Source organism: Erythrolamprus reginae, chromosome 1 (assembly GCF_031021105.1).
Source record: "Erythrolamprus reginae isolate rEryReg1 chromosome 1, rEryReg1.hap1, whole genome shotgun sequence".
NCBI classification, from domain to species: domain Eukaryota; kingdom Metazoa; phylum Chordata; class Lepidosauria; order Squamata; family Dipsadidae; genus Erythrolamprus; species Erythrolamprus reginae.
Window position 1 is genome coordinate 320565344 of NC_091950.1, and position 17685 is coordinate 320583028.

General features: G+C 36.1%; 1 protein-coding gene across 1 annotated transcript in view; it reads left to right on the top strand.

The window, feature by feature from the left end:
- Window positions 1-17685, top strand: part of SASH1 (SAM and SH3 domain containing 1) — a 171718-nt gene that overhangs the window by 92735 nt on the left and 61298 nt on the right. Inside the window, exons 5-8 of the mRNA XM_070733679.1 lie at window positions 1244-1284; window positions 2609-2695; window positions 4052-4164; window positions 5687-5788. Coding sequence (XP_070589780.1) covers window positions 1244-1284; window positions 2609-2695; window positions 4052-4164; window positions 5687-5788 — 343 coding nt within the window. The remainder of the gene's footprint in view (window positions 1-1243; window positions 1285-2608; window positions 2696-4051; window positions 4165-5686; window positions 5789-17685) is intronic.

Genomic DNA, 17685 nt, shown 5'->3' on the forward strand with positions numbered 1-17685 from the left:
CACTGCAGTTACTGCCTCTGCTTGGATGAATTTACTGAATCAGAATTTAACTTCTTGCTATCGTTTTCCCTTTCATGATGTCCCCTACAAATTGATGATTATGTTTTTCATGCTTATAAACAGTTGGCCTCTAATCATTTGGATCCTTGACAGGGATTGTGACTGGTCTAAAACAAAGCACAATTTAATTTCTTCTTGGAGTTTTTCAAAGGTGATTAAAGACTATGCACTGCCCTCCACTGCTAATTTTTGAAACTGCACACCAGGATGGGTTGCAAACTCAAAAACATAGGTCAAAGTATAATAACGGCATCTGTGTGTATTTGAGGTGAAATTTCCATCTTGTTTTCCAGAAATATGACAATTGCTATCCAGTCTGTTCGCTTTTAATCATAAAATGCATAATATGAAACAATAGAACAAATACAGTGCTGCTTTGGAAAGAAAACAGGGCCCTGTTGTCTGTGTGGAATGTTTTCTGTTTGATTTATGCAGATAGTTTTTCTATACAACTGATCATTGCTTTGGGGAAAATTAAGCTTGCTTATGAATTGCAATTTAAATATAGGTAGCCAGATAATAGCAGAGGATCTTTCTGGACTATTTATCTCTATGAAATACTGTACCCATCTGAATATGATATGGGAAAGGTTATTGTTTCTTTAATAAAGGCAAATTAAGCACAGAAAAGAGAGAAACCAACAGAAGAACTTTCAGATGGCTAAAAGATTCAACTGGGATGCCATCTGATTTATCTCTTAAGTAAACTACTCACATTGCTCAGTGGATAACTGGAAATGTAGATGGTTCCACAAGATTTGTTTATTGGAACTACATGTATAAAATGGTATTTTCCTAAGAAGCTTTCTGTCTGTCTCTTGTGGCAGACAGTGGAGGGAAGGGGAAGAGCTGAAGACTTCCTTCAGTCCATTTCCCCTTTTGACCTCACAACTTTAACAGTTTTGTCCTCTATAACATATTTTTCTGCATCAGTCACAAGAAGATCATTTCAAAGCTTTCTCAGTGGAGCTGAGCTCATGCCATTGTATGAACAGGAAGCTGAAGCTGATATGCTGTTTTTTTCCTCCTGGCATCATAGGGGGGGAAAAGAGGGGGAGGATATGCTATTCCACAAATATTAATTAATTAATTAATTAATTAATTAATTAATTAATTGCCGCCCAGCATTCATGGAGCAGCAGATGTTTGTCACAAGTCGCATTCATTCTCTTTTATGTTTTAGGTTCTCTCTTCATAAATCAAGTTCTGAAGAAAGTGCAGTTGGTGAGTATGCTTCCTCTTGTTTGTTTGTTTGCTTGCTTTAGTTTTGAAAAGGCTGTAACTAAATGTATGTGGATTCTCGATTCTCAAAACAAAACATTCATTTATGACCGTTTTTCCTCACTTAACAACTATTGCAGCATCCCCATGGGTCACGTGACCCCAGTTCAGATGCTTGGCAAAACTGGTTCATATTTATGATGGTTGCACAGTCTCAGGGACACGTGATTTACGACTTTCTGCTAACCAAAGTCAATTTGGAAGCAGAGAGACAACTAATAAGTGTGTTATTAGCTTCACAGCCGTGGCCAGAAAGGTCATAAAATAGGGAACAACTCGCTTAGCAATTGTCTCTCTTAGCAACGTAAATTTTGGGCTCAATTCAGTAGCGGGTTGCTACTTGTACGGGCCACACCATAATTCCGGTAGTGAAAATGGAGTTGATTTTGCTTCTTTGCATGCACAGGAAGTAAAATCTTGTGAGCGGATGTGCATATGAGAGAGATTTTGGTGATTATTTTGCTTCCTCTTATGCGCAAAAAAATTGCCCAAATCTCTCGCACACACGCCCCCTCATCAGATTTTGCTTCCTGCATATGCCCAGAAGCAAAATCTCGCTTGGACACACACATGCACATGCCGGGGATGCAGAGCTCCATGGGAAGTGCACCAGTAGCAGCGGTAAATAGGAACCCCCGCCTGGCTCAATTGTGGTCATAAATCAGAAACTGCCTGTTGTGTTTCCTTATGTTTTTGATCAGTTACTTTGAGTCATACTAAACCTAGAAGAACAGGAGATGTTTTCTATTTTATGGTGGACCATATTCTGATTTTCCCTAAATTATGGGTACTGGTTGTTCTTTTTCCATACCCTTAGCTTTTTTTTTTCCTTAATGCAATGGTCTTCCCTGTTTGAAACCAAATATTCTGCAGCCTTTGGGTTTCCTTTTAACTTTATATTTGTTTTAGTAAAGAAAATCAGAAGGGGGCCTTAATCAAACAATGGACATTGGCAATTTGTAAATGAAATTTCAAAATAGTAAACAAAAAGCATTGTAGACTTATTGTAGACTTTTAGTCTGGATTATAATTAATGGTTCAAAACCATTGGAATTTGCAAAAATGACTGCAGAGATATAGCTTCGTTAAAAAGAAACCTACATGTTACTAGTTTATTAAAAAAATATTTTAATAGCTTTCCTTATTCAAATATAATAAATATTTATGACAGTTCATTTAAAACTGATGTTGTTTTGGAGCTGAATGATAATAGTGATTTTCTTTTTCTTACTTAAAATCTTTTAAATCATATATTTAAAATCTTTAGGTAAAGTAGATTGGAAAAAGAAGAATAAATACTTCTGGCAAAACTTCCGAAAGAATCAGAAGGGACTAATGAGACAGTCTTCAAAAGGTAAAAAATTTAATTAAGTTCTTTTTTTTTTTCATTATTGGGAAAGAAGGTTTGCATCGCTATTGGGCCCTTACAGGATTTATGATTCAGCTTTAATCTTTAGCAAGGATGTTCATAACGCTGTGTGTTCAATGAATTCCAAAGTATTAAAAAACTGGGTTATCTACTGTATTATCACTTATTAACTCGAAGCAAAACTTCAGGTATTTTTTTCCCCCATAGAACAATTATATGATGAATTATCATGAGATAAAGCTCTTTTTAATGTCATTATGCTACTATTCACAAGTTGGGTCTTTTGTGGAGGAAAAAATCATTTAGCACCCTTCCATTGGAAGGGTCAACTTAATCGTGGAGTGTCTGAACTTAAATCAACCCCACAAAATTCATGATTCTCTACTTCCATTATGCAGATACTGTCATATAGACATCCCCAGGGCAACTGACAAAATATGCATTATGACTTTATAAAGCAAGTCCTGATTTATATAGTTGCAGCCAAATATGAAATACCAGTGTTTGTGTTGTCATGTCACAATACATATTTTGTTATTTTTGTTCATCATCTCAGTTTATGGTGGCTTCTGGTTTGATAATTCTATATTGATTTTATTATTTTAATGAACCAATGGCATCTTAGGTGACGTTGCCTGTATCTCACAGATAAAAACATCTTTGCAGTTTTAGGAAACAAACAATTTTATAATAAAATTAAGTAGTCCATCCTCTCTTCCATAAGGCTGCCTTCAAAAGTATAAATTGGGTAACCCTTGATCAATTTTATTATAACATGCTTTGGTTTATCAGCTTTGCTTAAATAGTTCCAATTTTATAAAATGTACATCTTTCATGCAAGGTATTAATCACTAGATGTTAGAATCTAAGATGCTAAACCTATTAGCGTTGTAATGTTGATAAAATTGCCATAATGTCAAGCAGCCCAGACAATTTGCATAGTTTCCACATTCAGATTTGGCAAAAAAAAATTGCATACTGAGCAAAGTGATGTCATAACATGATATTAACATAATATCCTCAATAATTCTTTGAATGTCACGTAAACATCATTATTTTCCTGAAAAGTTGCAAATCGTATACACATCAAATGAAGCATTCCATACAGAGGAGTTAAAAATAGCAATTTCCTATCTCCGGTGTCGTTCTCATTCTGAAATATTAAGATCATTGCAGTTTTCAAAACTGAAATAAAAATGTTGAAATGTGAATAAGTGGGGAGTTAAGTAGCATGATTAAACATAGCAAATTCATGGGGAAAATCATGCCTTATTGTGCTTGACTCATATTTCTTTTGTATTGAAATATCTTTATTCTTTCATCTTTCCTATTTATCTCCAGGGGAAGATGTTGGTTATGTGGCAAGTGAAATCACAATGAGTGACGAGGAGCGGATCCAGTTAATGATGATGGTCAAGGAGAAGATGATTACTATTGAGGAAGCTCTTGCAAGGGTACATCATGCAAATACATTATATATGCTAGGGACAAATGATAGGCCTGATTACATCAGTGAATCACAGAATCTTGTGCATAGCATCCTTAATTATGAGAATCAAACAAATACAGAGAGTTCTGATTTTTGTGGATCAGATAGACATTTCTGTCCTCTCCAAGCAGGAATAGAATCATAAAGGAACACATTTCTAAGGTAAAGGTCTTAATATAAAAAAGAAACAAACCTGGAAACATTTATTCTCTGGAGAGGGGCGGCATACAAAGCCAATAAGTAAGTAAGTAAGTAAGTAAGTAAGTAAGTAAGTAAGTAAGTAAGTAAGTAAATAAATAAATAAATATTCTATTCTTTAATATTAATATGAACAATAAAAAGATATTCTCTCTTGATAAATAGAGAGATAGAGATATAATACAAAATATCTTCACAATGAATGAAATTTTAGACAAGATTATTTTCAGCTTGGCAATAATACAGTATATAACTAAAATTCCTATTTATATAGAAATTTTTCTTTTAAAAAAAATAATTTTTATTCAAGTTTTTCAAGTTGAAACAAAACAAAAATAAATAAAATAAAGTATAATTGCACTTAATACAGCTTTACAATATTGGAACTTTTTCTCAATTCTACATTCTTCACAATTAAGGCTATTTTTTTAATACTTAAACGTTTTATATACATCTATTCATTTTATACATTATTAATTAATAATTATACATTATTTTATAACCATTTAGATTCTAAAGTTGTATTTATCACATTTTTTACACTTTAGCACTTCTTTTCATATTGATTTACATATTAGTTTGCTTTTGTTTTCGAACCAATCATTAGTTTATGACTGCAGATTCTAGCACCTTTCTAGCACATGTATCCCAAAGATTCTGAAATGTTATCTGCTCTTTTTTGTTTTCCTTAAAAAAGTTGCTCAATTCCTTTTCCATATGGCTATTCCTTTACTATTCTTTGGTTTATTCTTTCTCCATTGAGGATTAAGTTTCCAGATTACTTTGTGTGTATATGCGTGCATACAGGTATTTGTGTCTTTGGAATCGGATGTGTCATTTTTTTCAAAGTAGTCTAAACAAAAAGCTACTTTTGTACCATAGGTTAAAAAAAGATATATTATAAATGTATTGGAAATATATACATGCTTGAATAGTATTTGTATTAGATTGCTATATAAAAGTATAACTTTATTGTTGTAATGATATATCATATATATTTTCTTGTATTTTCCAGTTTTTTCATAGAGCACTTTTTATATATTTTTCATTTTTGACAATGTATATAATATCATTATGTTTTGCCATTTTTTCTTTTGTTATTAATTAATAAGCAATATAAATAAATAAATGAAATCTAATGAACAAAAATATCTTCACAGCTGTTTTACACTGAGACAGTGCTTTAATTTTTCCAATATTTATTTGCTTATAAAAAAATCAAACTAAATAAATATACTTTTAGCCAGTGAGAAAACTGAGGGATTACTCTTTGTTTATTTTCATTTCAGCTTAAGGAATATGAAGCTCAACATCGGCAATCAGGAAGCATAGATGCATCCGAATGGTCTGATAGTCCTTATCCGACATTTGATGTTTCTTCCAATTGCAATGTAAGTCCTTATTTTTCTACCAAGCTTGTGGTTACTGCAAACTTTCAAAAACTTACAGCAGTTGAATTTTATTAAGTAAGTAATCCTTGACTTACAACCATCCTTTACTGACTATTTGAAGGTATGACAGACACCCCCCCCCAAATGACTGAGATTTGAAGGTCCAATGGGCTCCCCCAAGCAGTCACACAAATGCATATTGCGCATTTGGCAACTGGCCTACAGAGTCAGTTATAGGGGAAATGGCAGCATGAAAATTTAATAAATGAATTTATGGTCATTTGCAGCATCCCTATAATCATTTAACCACAATTTTGTAACATCTTTTTGCCAGAAACCAGTATTTACTTCTCATCATCTTAAATGGATTCATTTAAGGATTATGTCACTTACTTAATGACTACTGCATTCACTTAATTGACCACCAGAAAAAAAAAGCTGGGTCAGTCATGTGGATGCCTTGAATTACATGACTGTCATGACAAAAAATGGAAATTCCAGTTTGTAGGTGAAGGACTACTAATAGAAATATAAAAGATAAATTCCACTCGGATTGGATGTTGGTTTGTTTTTTTTTTCACTTCAGAGAAGTTCGGGTAATAATAATAATAATTTATTAGATTTGTATGCCGCCCCTCTCCGAGGACTCGGTAGAACTGGACATGAGAAAAAGGTAGCCAGTTATTATCTTTCTTTCCAGAGACCCACCAGAGGAGCTTGGTAATTCTACTTATTTCCCAAAACGGTCAAATATCTTGACAGGCTTTTTATTTTAATTTCAAAGAGTCTTTTTTTTCCACTTCTCACACTTCTTGAAAGGAAGGTCAGCATAAAAGTAGTGAAAGTCCTCTTTTACCATTTCTAAAATATAATAATGAGAGCTATTTCTGCAAAGGGTTTTTGTAGCTGTTGGATATATTCACATATGAATAGATGAGCATTTAAAAAGGAAAGAAAGTTGCTGTCAAAACATACTGAAAGGGTTTAATTAATATTGAACTTGCTTCTTCCTCTTCACCTCCTGTTATTTACAGTTTTTCTTGCTAATTGAAATGTTTGGTCTCTGACTAAGCTTAAAAAGAGCTAGCAAGGGAAAGGCACCCATCATCCCTATATCTGCAGTAAGGCTGCTCTCTGTTATTGCTATATTCTTAATTATACGCTCCATTTAGACCAGTCCATCACTGACCTTCTAGATGCTAAACTGGCAACTGCATTGGATTCAGAGAGATTTATTTCAATATTCTGAAATCTCCGTATCCAGTGTAAAGTTTAGGGAACTTTTTTACAGGTCTTCTAGTGGGTGTTCTCTATGAAGTGGTGGTGTGTGATGGTATAATTCAGGCTAACTTTCCATAAATATTTTGTTATACTTACTTTGAGTCTACACCTAGTACTAATGATTAATTTAGTCAGGATGAGTTCAATAAACTACAATGATTGTGTTCATATAAATTGAGCCATGGTCTATAATCATAATGATTCACTCAACGTGTCAAGACAAAACAAAGCATATTACCTTATGATTTAGCATAAAGCATGAGTAGCACCTGTTCTACTTTTCAAGGATATAACCTATCAGATAATAATTTGAAGGAATTTAAAAACCATAATTCATCTCTAATGACCTATTGACCTACTTTACTTCCAAAAGTCAGTGAATCTAGTCTACTGCTCTAGAAATCAATGTCCTTAACTAAAGATCAAATTGTACATTTTATAAAGGGATATGAAAAGAAAATTAAAATTGTAGAAGTGCTTTCACTCCATCCAATACCTTGCTTCTATCCTCTTAATAGCTGACTGATAAACAAAAAAAGTCCCAAATTGATCTACGGGTGAAAGGGACACCACATTTCAAAATCCACAAATCATTGTTGAACCCAAAGAATTTTATTTATTTATTACTTGGATTTGTATGCCGCCCCTCTCCGAAGACTCGAATGTTATGACCGGGAGTACTCCACTTTATTTCGGAGACTGTCAACATACCTTATCAGTCAAGGTGGAGCTGGTGTTCTAATTGTAATTAATAGTAACGTAGCCCTGCCACTGTGTGGTGACATATTATGAGTAACAAGAAAACAAGCCTGAGAAAAGTATCACATTCAACACACACAAAATATTCAACACAGATGAGATAAGGGGGAGGAGAAACATAGAAAGGAAAATTACAATGCTAATGTTAATGGTCATATAACATATTTTATATATAATGTTGTATAGTAACATTATGTAAGCATATATTGTCATTTTTGCTTTTCAGTGTGCTCTCTGCTTGTGCCTTGGAAACTTCTAATGAGATCACAAGTTATTAATCAAATAATATCTGCAAATATAAATATAATTAAATAACAGAAGCAGGGAAAACCATTACTAAAATGTAACATCATCAAAAGTAGATTGGAGTCAACATGTAGTGATAATCCTTCTATAAGACAATAAATATGTATCTCTCTGGATTCAATTTATCTATATATAGATTACAAGAGGAGAGCCTGTGGTCTAGAGGTTAAAGCAACTGCCTTACAAGGCAGAGTCTGCAGGTTCAAATCACGGTAAGAGTATGGCCAGCTGATGAGAGCATAATAAGCTTGAAATAAATCTATACTAGTCTCCCTTCCTTTTCATTATCAGCAAAAATATGTTACATTTATTTATCACTAGACATACCTTTGTCTTAGTGAAATAGGTAGACTTAAGACAGTTTAAAAAATTACTATTATTAGTTTCAGCCTTAAAATTTATCTTTTTTAAAAAAATCTCACCGTCAGTGCCAAAAAGTAATGTATTATTCCTACCACTTATTGCCAGCTTTTAAATATATATTTAAAATATAAGTAAATTAATACAAGATCGTTTCCTGTTATCCTTAATGTCTTAGCTACATTAGTTCTTTCATTTCTCTTTCTGTCTTTCCCATGTTCAGTACCTACAGAAGAGCATCGTTAAGAGTTTCCATTTTGGTTGAGAATTGTAATTACAGTCTCAACAATCTCTTCATTGGGGAACGTGAGAATAGTAAAAGGCAGCGTGGTATGATTAAGTGGTTAACTAGTACATAAAATCCAATCCCCTCTTCGGAGAGAGGCGGCATACAAATTTAATAAATTATTATTATTATTATTATTATTATTATTATTATTGTTGTTGTTATTATTATTATATAAGAATTAAATACATATTCAACAAGAAACATATTCTGTTTTTGTCGGGGATGGGCAGAGGGAGAAAATCTAATTCTTTGCTCCAATCCTCACTCAAAGAGAAAACTTGTATAGTATTTGAATCCTTCCCCCATACCTGTGATTAAAGGAATCAACAGGAGCCTTCAAACCTTCCAACAGAACATTAGGTTCAAGAAGGCTGAATAATGACAAATACATTCTCCTCCTTCGGAGGGGCTTACGAAAAGCTTTAAGATGGTTCCAGGTGCAATTCACTAGATTCAATTCAATTCAATTTATTAGATTTGTATGCCGCCCCTCTCCGAAAACTCGGAGCTTGCATTGGATAGCTTGCATTAGACGGTGCAACTCCTTATGAAAGAGAAAAGTTATGGCCGATATCCAAAGCAATCCTGCACGAGCCAAATGTCCCTCTCACAATGTATTTTGCTGTCATGCTCAATTCTGTGCCATCAGGATAAGAATAGGATAATGGATTCTTGCCAGTGAGATTTAAATGGAATTTGAAGTTAATAATATGTTCAAACTACATCTGTGCAGCTACAGCTTAATTGAGCTCCAGATCCAAGGGCACTGGACAGAACAATAAAGCTTCATTAACACTGTTTTTCCCCCCCACTGTCTTGCCCTGTATTTTCTTTCTCATTCTCTACGTGTGACAACTTTCAAATTCTCATTTTATATTCAGTGGGAAAATCAAGGCTTAACAAGTTGAAACAGCCAGCAGGGGATGCTGTAGAAGTAATGAATTTCTTGGACCTTTGCCTCATCTCACAGGAACATACATGCAAATCAAGATTAAAACTCACCTAATTTTCAAATATGTGAATTTCATAGTTCCATGGGGAGGAAGAAAAAAAACACAGTTTTCAGGATTTCCAAACCTAGCACTTTCTAATTCTCCTATGTTGTCTGAAGTTGATGGGAATCATAGTCCAAGCTATAGAGAAACTATTAGGGTAGGCAACATGATATGGAGAATTTTCAATAAGGTCAGGCAAATTTCCTAATAGTTAGAACAATTAATTTGTGGAATTGTCTCCAGAAGTTGTGAATGCTCCCAACACTGGAAGTTTTAAGAATACTTCCAACACTTAAAGTTCTTTTAAGAAGGTGTTGGATAACTATTTATCTGAAGTGAGTGTAGGGTTTCTTGCCTAAGCAGGGAGTTGGACCAGAAGACCGCCAAGGTCCCTTTCCTCTCTATTATTACATTCTGTTCTTTCTCTTTTGTTACTACTTAGGGTATTTCACTGTGCAACTTAATAAAATTATTTTTTAAAAAGTATAGAAGAGATGGCTGTAACTTGAAAAAGAGTTTTAACTTTGAGTTTAAATATTGATCGGTCAAATATGCATACATATTGGTGTGGTGATTTTTCTTTCAGCAATAATTTTTATTTGTTTTCCTATTTTCATATCTTAACACTTCCAAGCAGATCTACATCTATACATATACATTTGTATTTATGCTTGTATAATTTATATATTTTACATCGTTTTTCATTGTCTTTTCTTCCTTGTCTATTAACCTTACTCTTTCTTTTTCCCCCCATTCGTTCCATTTAGTCCATATATTATGATACTCAGTCTTTTTTTACTGGTCAGTTCCATCATTAATCTGTCCATCTCAGCACAATCATAATTTTTTAAAATCATTTCCTTCTCCAAAGGTATCTGGGAGTCTTTCCAACGTTGTGCATAGTTAATTCTTGCCACTGTTCCAATGTGGAGTATTGTTTCCTAACAATTCCTAACAGAAAAAAATAGGCATATATTCAATTGTTATACCTATTATCTCCTGCATCTATTTATGTATTTTTCTCCAGTATTGTTTAACTTCAGGACACATCCATTGTGTGGTGATCTTATAACATATTTACCTCAAGTGGCATGTAAATATGAAATGATTAAATAGTTCTGGTGGAAATTGGTTTAATAGTTAATTCTACAATAGTTTGTTCAAAAAGGGATCTAGGTTTCTATAACAGTACAGAACTCTGTAATATGTGTGTGTATAAGTGTGTGTACATATATACACCCCAAAATCAAGAAGGAACTTATTTGTTGAATGCTTTTTAAATAAGTGACTGGAGCCAATCTTTTGGAACATGTTTCAGCAATTATTCCATTATTGAATCAAGCCTTCAACTGAAATTATAACATTTTCCCATCATAAATACCCGAAAGAAAATCCTTATTCATTTTATCAGGCCCTTGATTACTAGTTAATATTCAGTGTGCTTCTTGCTAAAGTGGCCATTGGAGCATGCTTGTTCATTAGATGCCACGTAGACTGGCACCCAGTAGAGAATTGTTTCAATTTGATTGAAGAAACTGTTGTTACTGCTTAAATGTTAAATGGATACAGAGTTGAACTATGTTGAATTTTCCATGTTTTTTTTGACGTGAGCGTTCTCCCATTTCTCCAAGATCCTGGAAAGTTTAACCAGATAACCATAATTGCATTTATTTTATCAATTACATTATTTCAAGCTCAAATACTGTAAAACTAATGAATAAAATTATATTACATTTTGGAAATGTATAGTTTACTCATTGATTCAGATAACATTTTGTTTTCAAGCTCTTAGTAAATATCTCTAATTTAAAGGAATAAAAGACCTCCATGAAGCTAAAAGACGTAAAGATGTTTGGTTTAGGAAAGAATACCCTTAAAAAGAGCAATAGAGGGTTTTCCAACCTTGGCAAGTTCCAAATGTGTGGACTTCAACTCACAGGTTTCGCATCAATGACCATGATGGCTATGATGTTCTAGAAGTTGAAGTTCACACATCTGCAAATTGTTGTGGTTGAAACATTGTGCTGTAGTTGATTATATGATGGGAATTAAATGCTCAGAAAAGCTAATGAAAGAAAATATTTGTAGCTCAGGGTCCTTGGTTCTCTCTGAGCTTGGTTGCTTTCTTGCAAGAGAGCACCAAGGACCTTCTCAGAATAGCTACCTGAAAAGAAATTGTTCTCTTAGCTGAGTACAATATTAAGCTTACTACACATATAAGCTTTTGGCCAGACTGGTGACTTATCTTCACCCCATCAATTTCATCTTCACTGATCATGGGTTCAGTGTGTTATAACAATGGACCATTTTGGCTCAACAGCATGTAATAAAACAGTTTTGTTCAGAGCTGTAGGATGGATCCGAATGGTGTTTGGTGTACATTGGCTTTCATAACTTAGGACAAATTATTAGTTCCAGGGTACAGAAACTTTTCCTAAGGTTTCCAACTTTCTAGTGTAAAAACTATAGATCAGTGAGGGCAAACCTTTTTTCCCTGGGGTGCTGAAAGAGCATACTTGCACACTATCACGCATGCCTGAGTGCCCCCACCCATAATTCAATGCCTGAGGAGAGCATCTGGAGACCGGAAACGGCCTGTTTCCCAGCTTCTGGTGGGCCCAGTAGCCTTGTGTTTTGCCCTCCCTAGGCTCCAAAGGCTTCCCTGGAGCCGGGGGAGGGTAAAAACACTCTCCCCAGCCCCCTGGAGCCTCTCTGGAAACTAAAAACGCCCTCCCAGAGGCTCTGTGTGAGCCAAAAATCAGCTGGCCAGCACACACATGCACGTTGGACCTGAGCTAAGGCAACGGCTCACGTGCCAGCAGATATGGCTCCGCTTGCCACCTGTGGCACCCGTGCCATACATTCGCCATCACTGCTCTAAATGGCTCATTAGGATAATAATACTGTACAGTGATACCTCATCTTACGAACTTAATTGGTTCCCGGACGAGGTTTGTAAGGTGAAAAGTTTGTAACACGAAACAATGTTTCCCATAGGAATCAATGGAAAAGCGATTAATGCGTGCAAGCCCAAAACTCACCCCTTTTGCCAGCCGAAGCACCCGTTTTTGTGCTGCTGGGATTCCCCTGAGGCTCCCCTCCATGGGAAACCTCACCCCCAGACTTCCATGTTTTTGCAATGCTGCAGGGGAATCCCAGCAGCGCAAAAACGGGAGCTTCGCTGGCAACGGAAGTCCGGAGGCAGGGCATCCCAGCGGCGGCGGTGGGTTTGTAAGGTGAAAATAGTTTGTAAGAAGAGGCAAAAAAATCTTAAACCCTGGGTTTGCATCTCGAAAAGTTTGTATGACGAGGCGTTTGTAAGACGAGGTATCACTGTATATCCAAAGCACTTCAGATGACAAATATACCATTGGGGGTGGGATGAAAAGGTCTTCAAAGAGTCTTATCCTGAATTCTGTGAAGAGGGAGAAAAATATTAGGTAAGTCTATAGAAAGAATGGAGAATACAGATTTCCGATGAAGATCTCCAAGAAAATCACTTTTCAAATGCCTGCCATTCTAGTTTCTTAGAATTGTTAAACATGAGCTTTTTAGAAGTTACGTCAAAGCAAAGATCATTAAACTTAAAAGAAATGCAGAAAGATAGGACATCTATAAATATCAGAACTATAATAAAATTGCATGTTCTAAGCTGGCATTGTCCTATTTAGGTCCTTCCAGATGTTTGGGGTTACAACAGCTCCCGTCATCCCTGACCATTGATCATCCTGGCAGGGGCTAATAGGAATAGTCATTGGAAATAGCTGGAAAAGACTTGTGTTTCTGGTATTCTTAACCCAATAAAGCCAGGGCAAAATTGTTAGTCATTCTTTGAGTAATGCTCAGGTCAGTCGTTCTTTGAGAAATGCATCCCATCTTTCTGCAGGGTTTTTCTGTTCCTTAGCATCTCAAACTCCTTTTGCAGAGGTGCAATAGTGTTTTACGAGCTGCTCTTCCCCACCCATTTTTCATTCACTGAAATTCCACTGACAATTATTAAGGAACTGAGGGTCAGAAAGTGTCAGTAAAACTCTGGTGCAAGAAAGCTGGTATTGTTTCCTTTCTTCCTGTGGTGAATAGATTTAGTTATACTTGGTAACTTCTTCCTCTCTTCCGGAGACAGAGAATTATATGGGCTGTGGGGTTTTTTAATTCTTTTTCCACGTTTTCTTCATATAGGAAATGGCTATTAGTAAAACCAGTGCTCTATCAAGTTGTGTGGCTCACAATCCCGGTAACTTTGTCAGAGGGTGAAGTCCAATATTATTCCCTTAAGTAAACTGTAGATAAGCCTAAAATTTTGAGTAATGCAGCTGGGAAGAGCAGCCCTCAAGGGAGAATTATTCAGAACAGAGTATTAGGCATCTTAAATGCCAAAGCTGGTAAGTCATCGAGCCTGTCACATTATATTCAAAGGATGTATTTCCCTTGCTGCAAAGCGGAAAAAAAGAACAGGAAGGGCTCCACTCTGTGGCTAGATATGTCATAAGCCAGCATGCTGAGTCTTTCTGATCCTTTCCTTTCCCTTACTTGATGTCTTTTTTGAAGATATGTGCCTTGCTCTGTCAGCCATATTTTTACCATTTGATTAAAATTGAATTTTCTAGCTGCTTTCTGTTTTTGTTTTGTTTTTTCTCAACAAGATGCAGGGATTTCAGGAAAGACTTAATGAACTCAATCTGTATAGTCTGGAGGACAGAAGGAAAAGGGGGGACATGATCGAAACATTTAAATATGTTAAAGGGTTAAATAGGGTCCAGGAGGGAAGTGTTTTTAATAGGAAAGTGAACACAAGAACAAGGGGACACAATCTGAAGTTAGTTGGGGGAAAGATCAAAAGCAACATGAGAAAATATTATTTTACTGAAAGAGCAGTAGATCCTTGGAACAAACTTCCAGCAGATGTGGTTGGTCAATCCACAGTAACTGAATTTAAACATGCCTGGGATAAACATATATCCATTGTAAGATAAAATACAGGAAATAGTATAAGGGCAGACTAGATGGACCAGGAGGTCTTTTTCTGCCGTCAGTCTTCTATGTTTCTATGTTTCTATTTTGAAGAAGTTTCCACACATCCCCTTGGTGTGTGTTTGTTTTTACAAACCAATTATCTAAGCAAGTGATTAAAAGGGTTAGTCAAAAAAATCTACTTAGGGAAGATGAATCCTGTAGCTAAATGAATAAGAGACAACAATGCCTCTTTAAAACGGACTAGCAAATCCTTCGACCTTTTCCAAGTTTAGCTTGGAAATCTAGAATGGCTAGTACAGAACAAGTTGTATATGGATCTGGAATAGTCGTCTATTTATATCCCTCTGTAATTATTTGAATCCAATACTTAGATAAGGTTGCTTTTGTACAAGCAAGAACAACCAAGCCTTGATCTAGTAGGCCAATAAATTATTAGAGTTTCCAAGTACGTTATGTCTGCTTCTCCCATCAATTTAACCAAGCTACTTGGTGGTTGAGAAATACAGGAACTGTGGCTCCAACAGAGTTATTATTATTATTATTTATTGGATTTGTATGCCACCCCTCTCCGCAGACTCGGGGCGGCTAACAACAGTTAGAGGGGGTGATGATATCCTTTTGCACAAGCATAATACAGGTGGTCCTTGATTTACAACGGTTCGTTTAGTGACTGTACAAAGTTACAATGGCACTGAAAAAAGTGACTTATGACCATTCTTCACACTTATGACCATTACAACATTCCGAGGGTCATGTGATTTACATTTGGATGCTTGACAACCAGTCCATATTTATAATGGTTGCAATGTCCTGGGGTTGTGTGATCCCCTTTTGCAACCTTCCAATAAACAAAGTCAATGGGGAAGCCAGATTCACTTAACAACCTTGTTACTAACTTTAACAACTTCAGTGGTTCACTTTACAAATGTGGCAAGAAAAGTCGCAAACTGGGACAAACCCCCTTAACAGATTTCTCACTCAGCTACATAAATATTGGGTTGAATTGTGGCTGTAAGTTGAGGACTACCTGTACAATGATACTTATTTGTGAAAACATTGGACCAGCGTATTGAAAGGTTAGTTGGAATTTAGAACGAAATGTAAGTTTGTACAGGTGATACCATAGATTTTGGGTAATTACAGAGCCAGCTACTTTGCTATAGAACAATGATGGCAAACCTTTTTTTTCTCGGGTGCCAAAAGAGTATGCATGCACACTATCGTGCATGCGTGAGTGCCCACACCCATAATTCAATGCCTGGGGAGGGTGAAAACAGCTTCCCCCACCCCCCGGAGGCCCTCTCTAGATGGAAACAGCCTGTTTCCTAACTTCTGGTGGACCAGTAGGCTCGTGTTTCACCCTCCACAGGCTCCAAAGGCTTCCCTGGAGCTTGAGGAGGGTAAAAATGCTCTCCCGCATCCCCCAGGAAGCTCTCTTGAAGCTGTTAGGTCCCACAGAGTTGGTCTCCTCCGGGTCCCGTCAACTAAACAATGTCGTTTGGCGGGACCCAGGGGAAGAGCCTTCTCTGTGGCGGCTCCGACCCTCTGGAATCAGCTCCCTCCAGAGATTAGAACTGCCCCACCTTCCTTGCCTTTCGTAAACTCCTTAAAACCCACCTCTGACGTCAAGCGTGGGGGAACTGAAACATCTCCCCCTGCCTATGTAGTTTTTTGTGTATGATATGACTGTATGTATGTTTTTATATATTGGGGTTTCTTGTTTTTTAGACTTTTTAAAGGTATTATTGTTATTTTGGATTCTAACTATTAGATTTGTCATTATATATTGTTTTTATCATTGCTGTAAGCCGCCCTGAGTCTACGGACAGGGGCGGCATACAAATCTAATAAATAATAACAATAAATAATAAAAACACCCTCCCAGACCCTCTTTTCGAGCCCAAAATTAGCTGCCCGTCACACACATGCATGCTGGAGCTGAGCTAGGGCAACAGCATATATGGCTCCCCGTGCCACCTGTGACACCCTTGCCATAAGTTCGCCATCACTGCTATAGAATGTCCAGCTGATATAAAAGTGGGCACCTCTAGAACTGATACTAGGATTAGTTGACACCACTGTCAGCTAAACCTTTTAGCAAATTATTTGCAGTGACCTGTAGTTTCCAGTCTGCTGGTCTGAATAGTTTAGGACCAATATTAACAAAATTGTTCTTCCAGGTCTTGTCTTGATTTCAACAGTTTTGTGTAACTTCTATTTCATAACAATGCCTGCCAGAATCAAAATTGCTAGATGGAACTGGTTTTGTTTTTCTTTTAAATGGCCTTCTCCTGTTTTGCAAGAATGAATTATATTCATTTTCAAGTCCTCACACAGCTGCTCAGAAAAACCAATGTACACTGCTCAAAAAAAAATAAAGGGAACACTCAAATAACACATCCTAGATCTAAAAGAATGAAATATTCTCATTGAATACTTTGTTCTGTACAAAGTTGAGTGTGCTCACAACAAAATTAAATTGTCAATCAGTGTTGCTTCCTAAGTAGACAGTTTGATTTCACAGAAGTTTGATTTACTTGGAGTTATATTCTGTTGTTTAAGTGTCCCCTTTATTTTCTTTTTGAGCAGATTACATTAAAAGTAGATGGAACTCCAGTGCCAGCATTAGAAGGCTCAAGTATTTGCTTATCTGTGGAATTGTAAGCCCGACAAGTCGGCCACTTTTTGGAATCTGTGAATAACTGTGTATGAAGAGTAAGACTCCATTCACAATTGCAGAAATATATAAAGATTAGATACCCTTTGTTTACTTAACAATTGAGTGCATTGTACCATTTAAGAAGGGGTGCCTAACATGTGCATAAAACTCTATCTCTAGATCCGTGATGGTGAACCTATTGCACATGTGCCGGAAGTGGCACACAGAGCCATCTGTCCTGGCACACCAGCCATCGTCCATTGTTCTTCCTGGT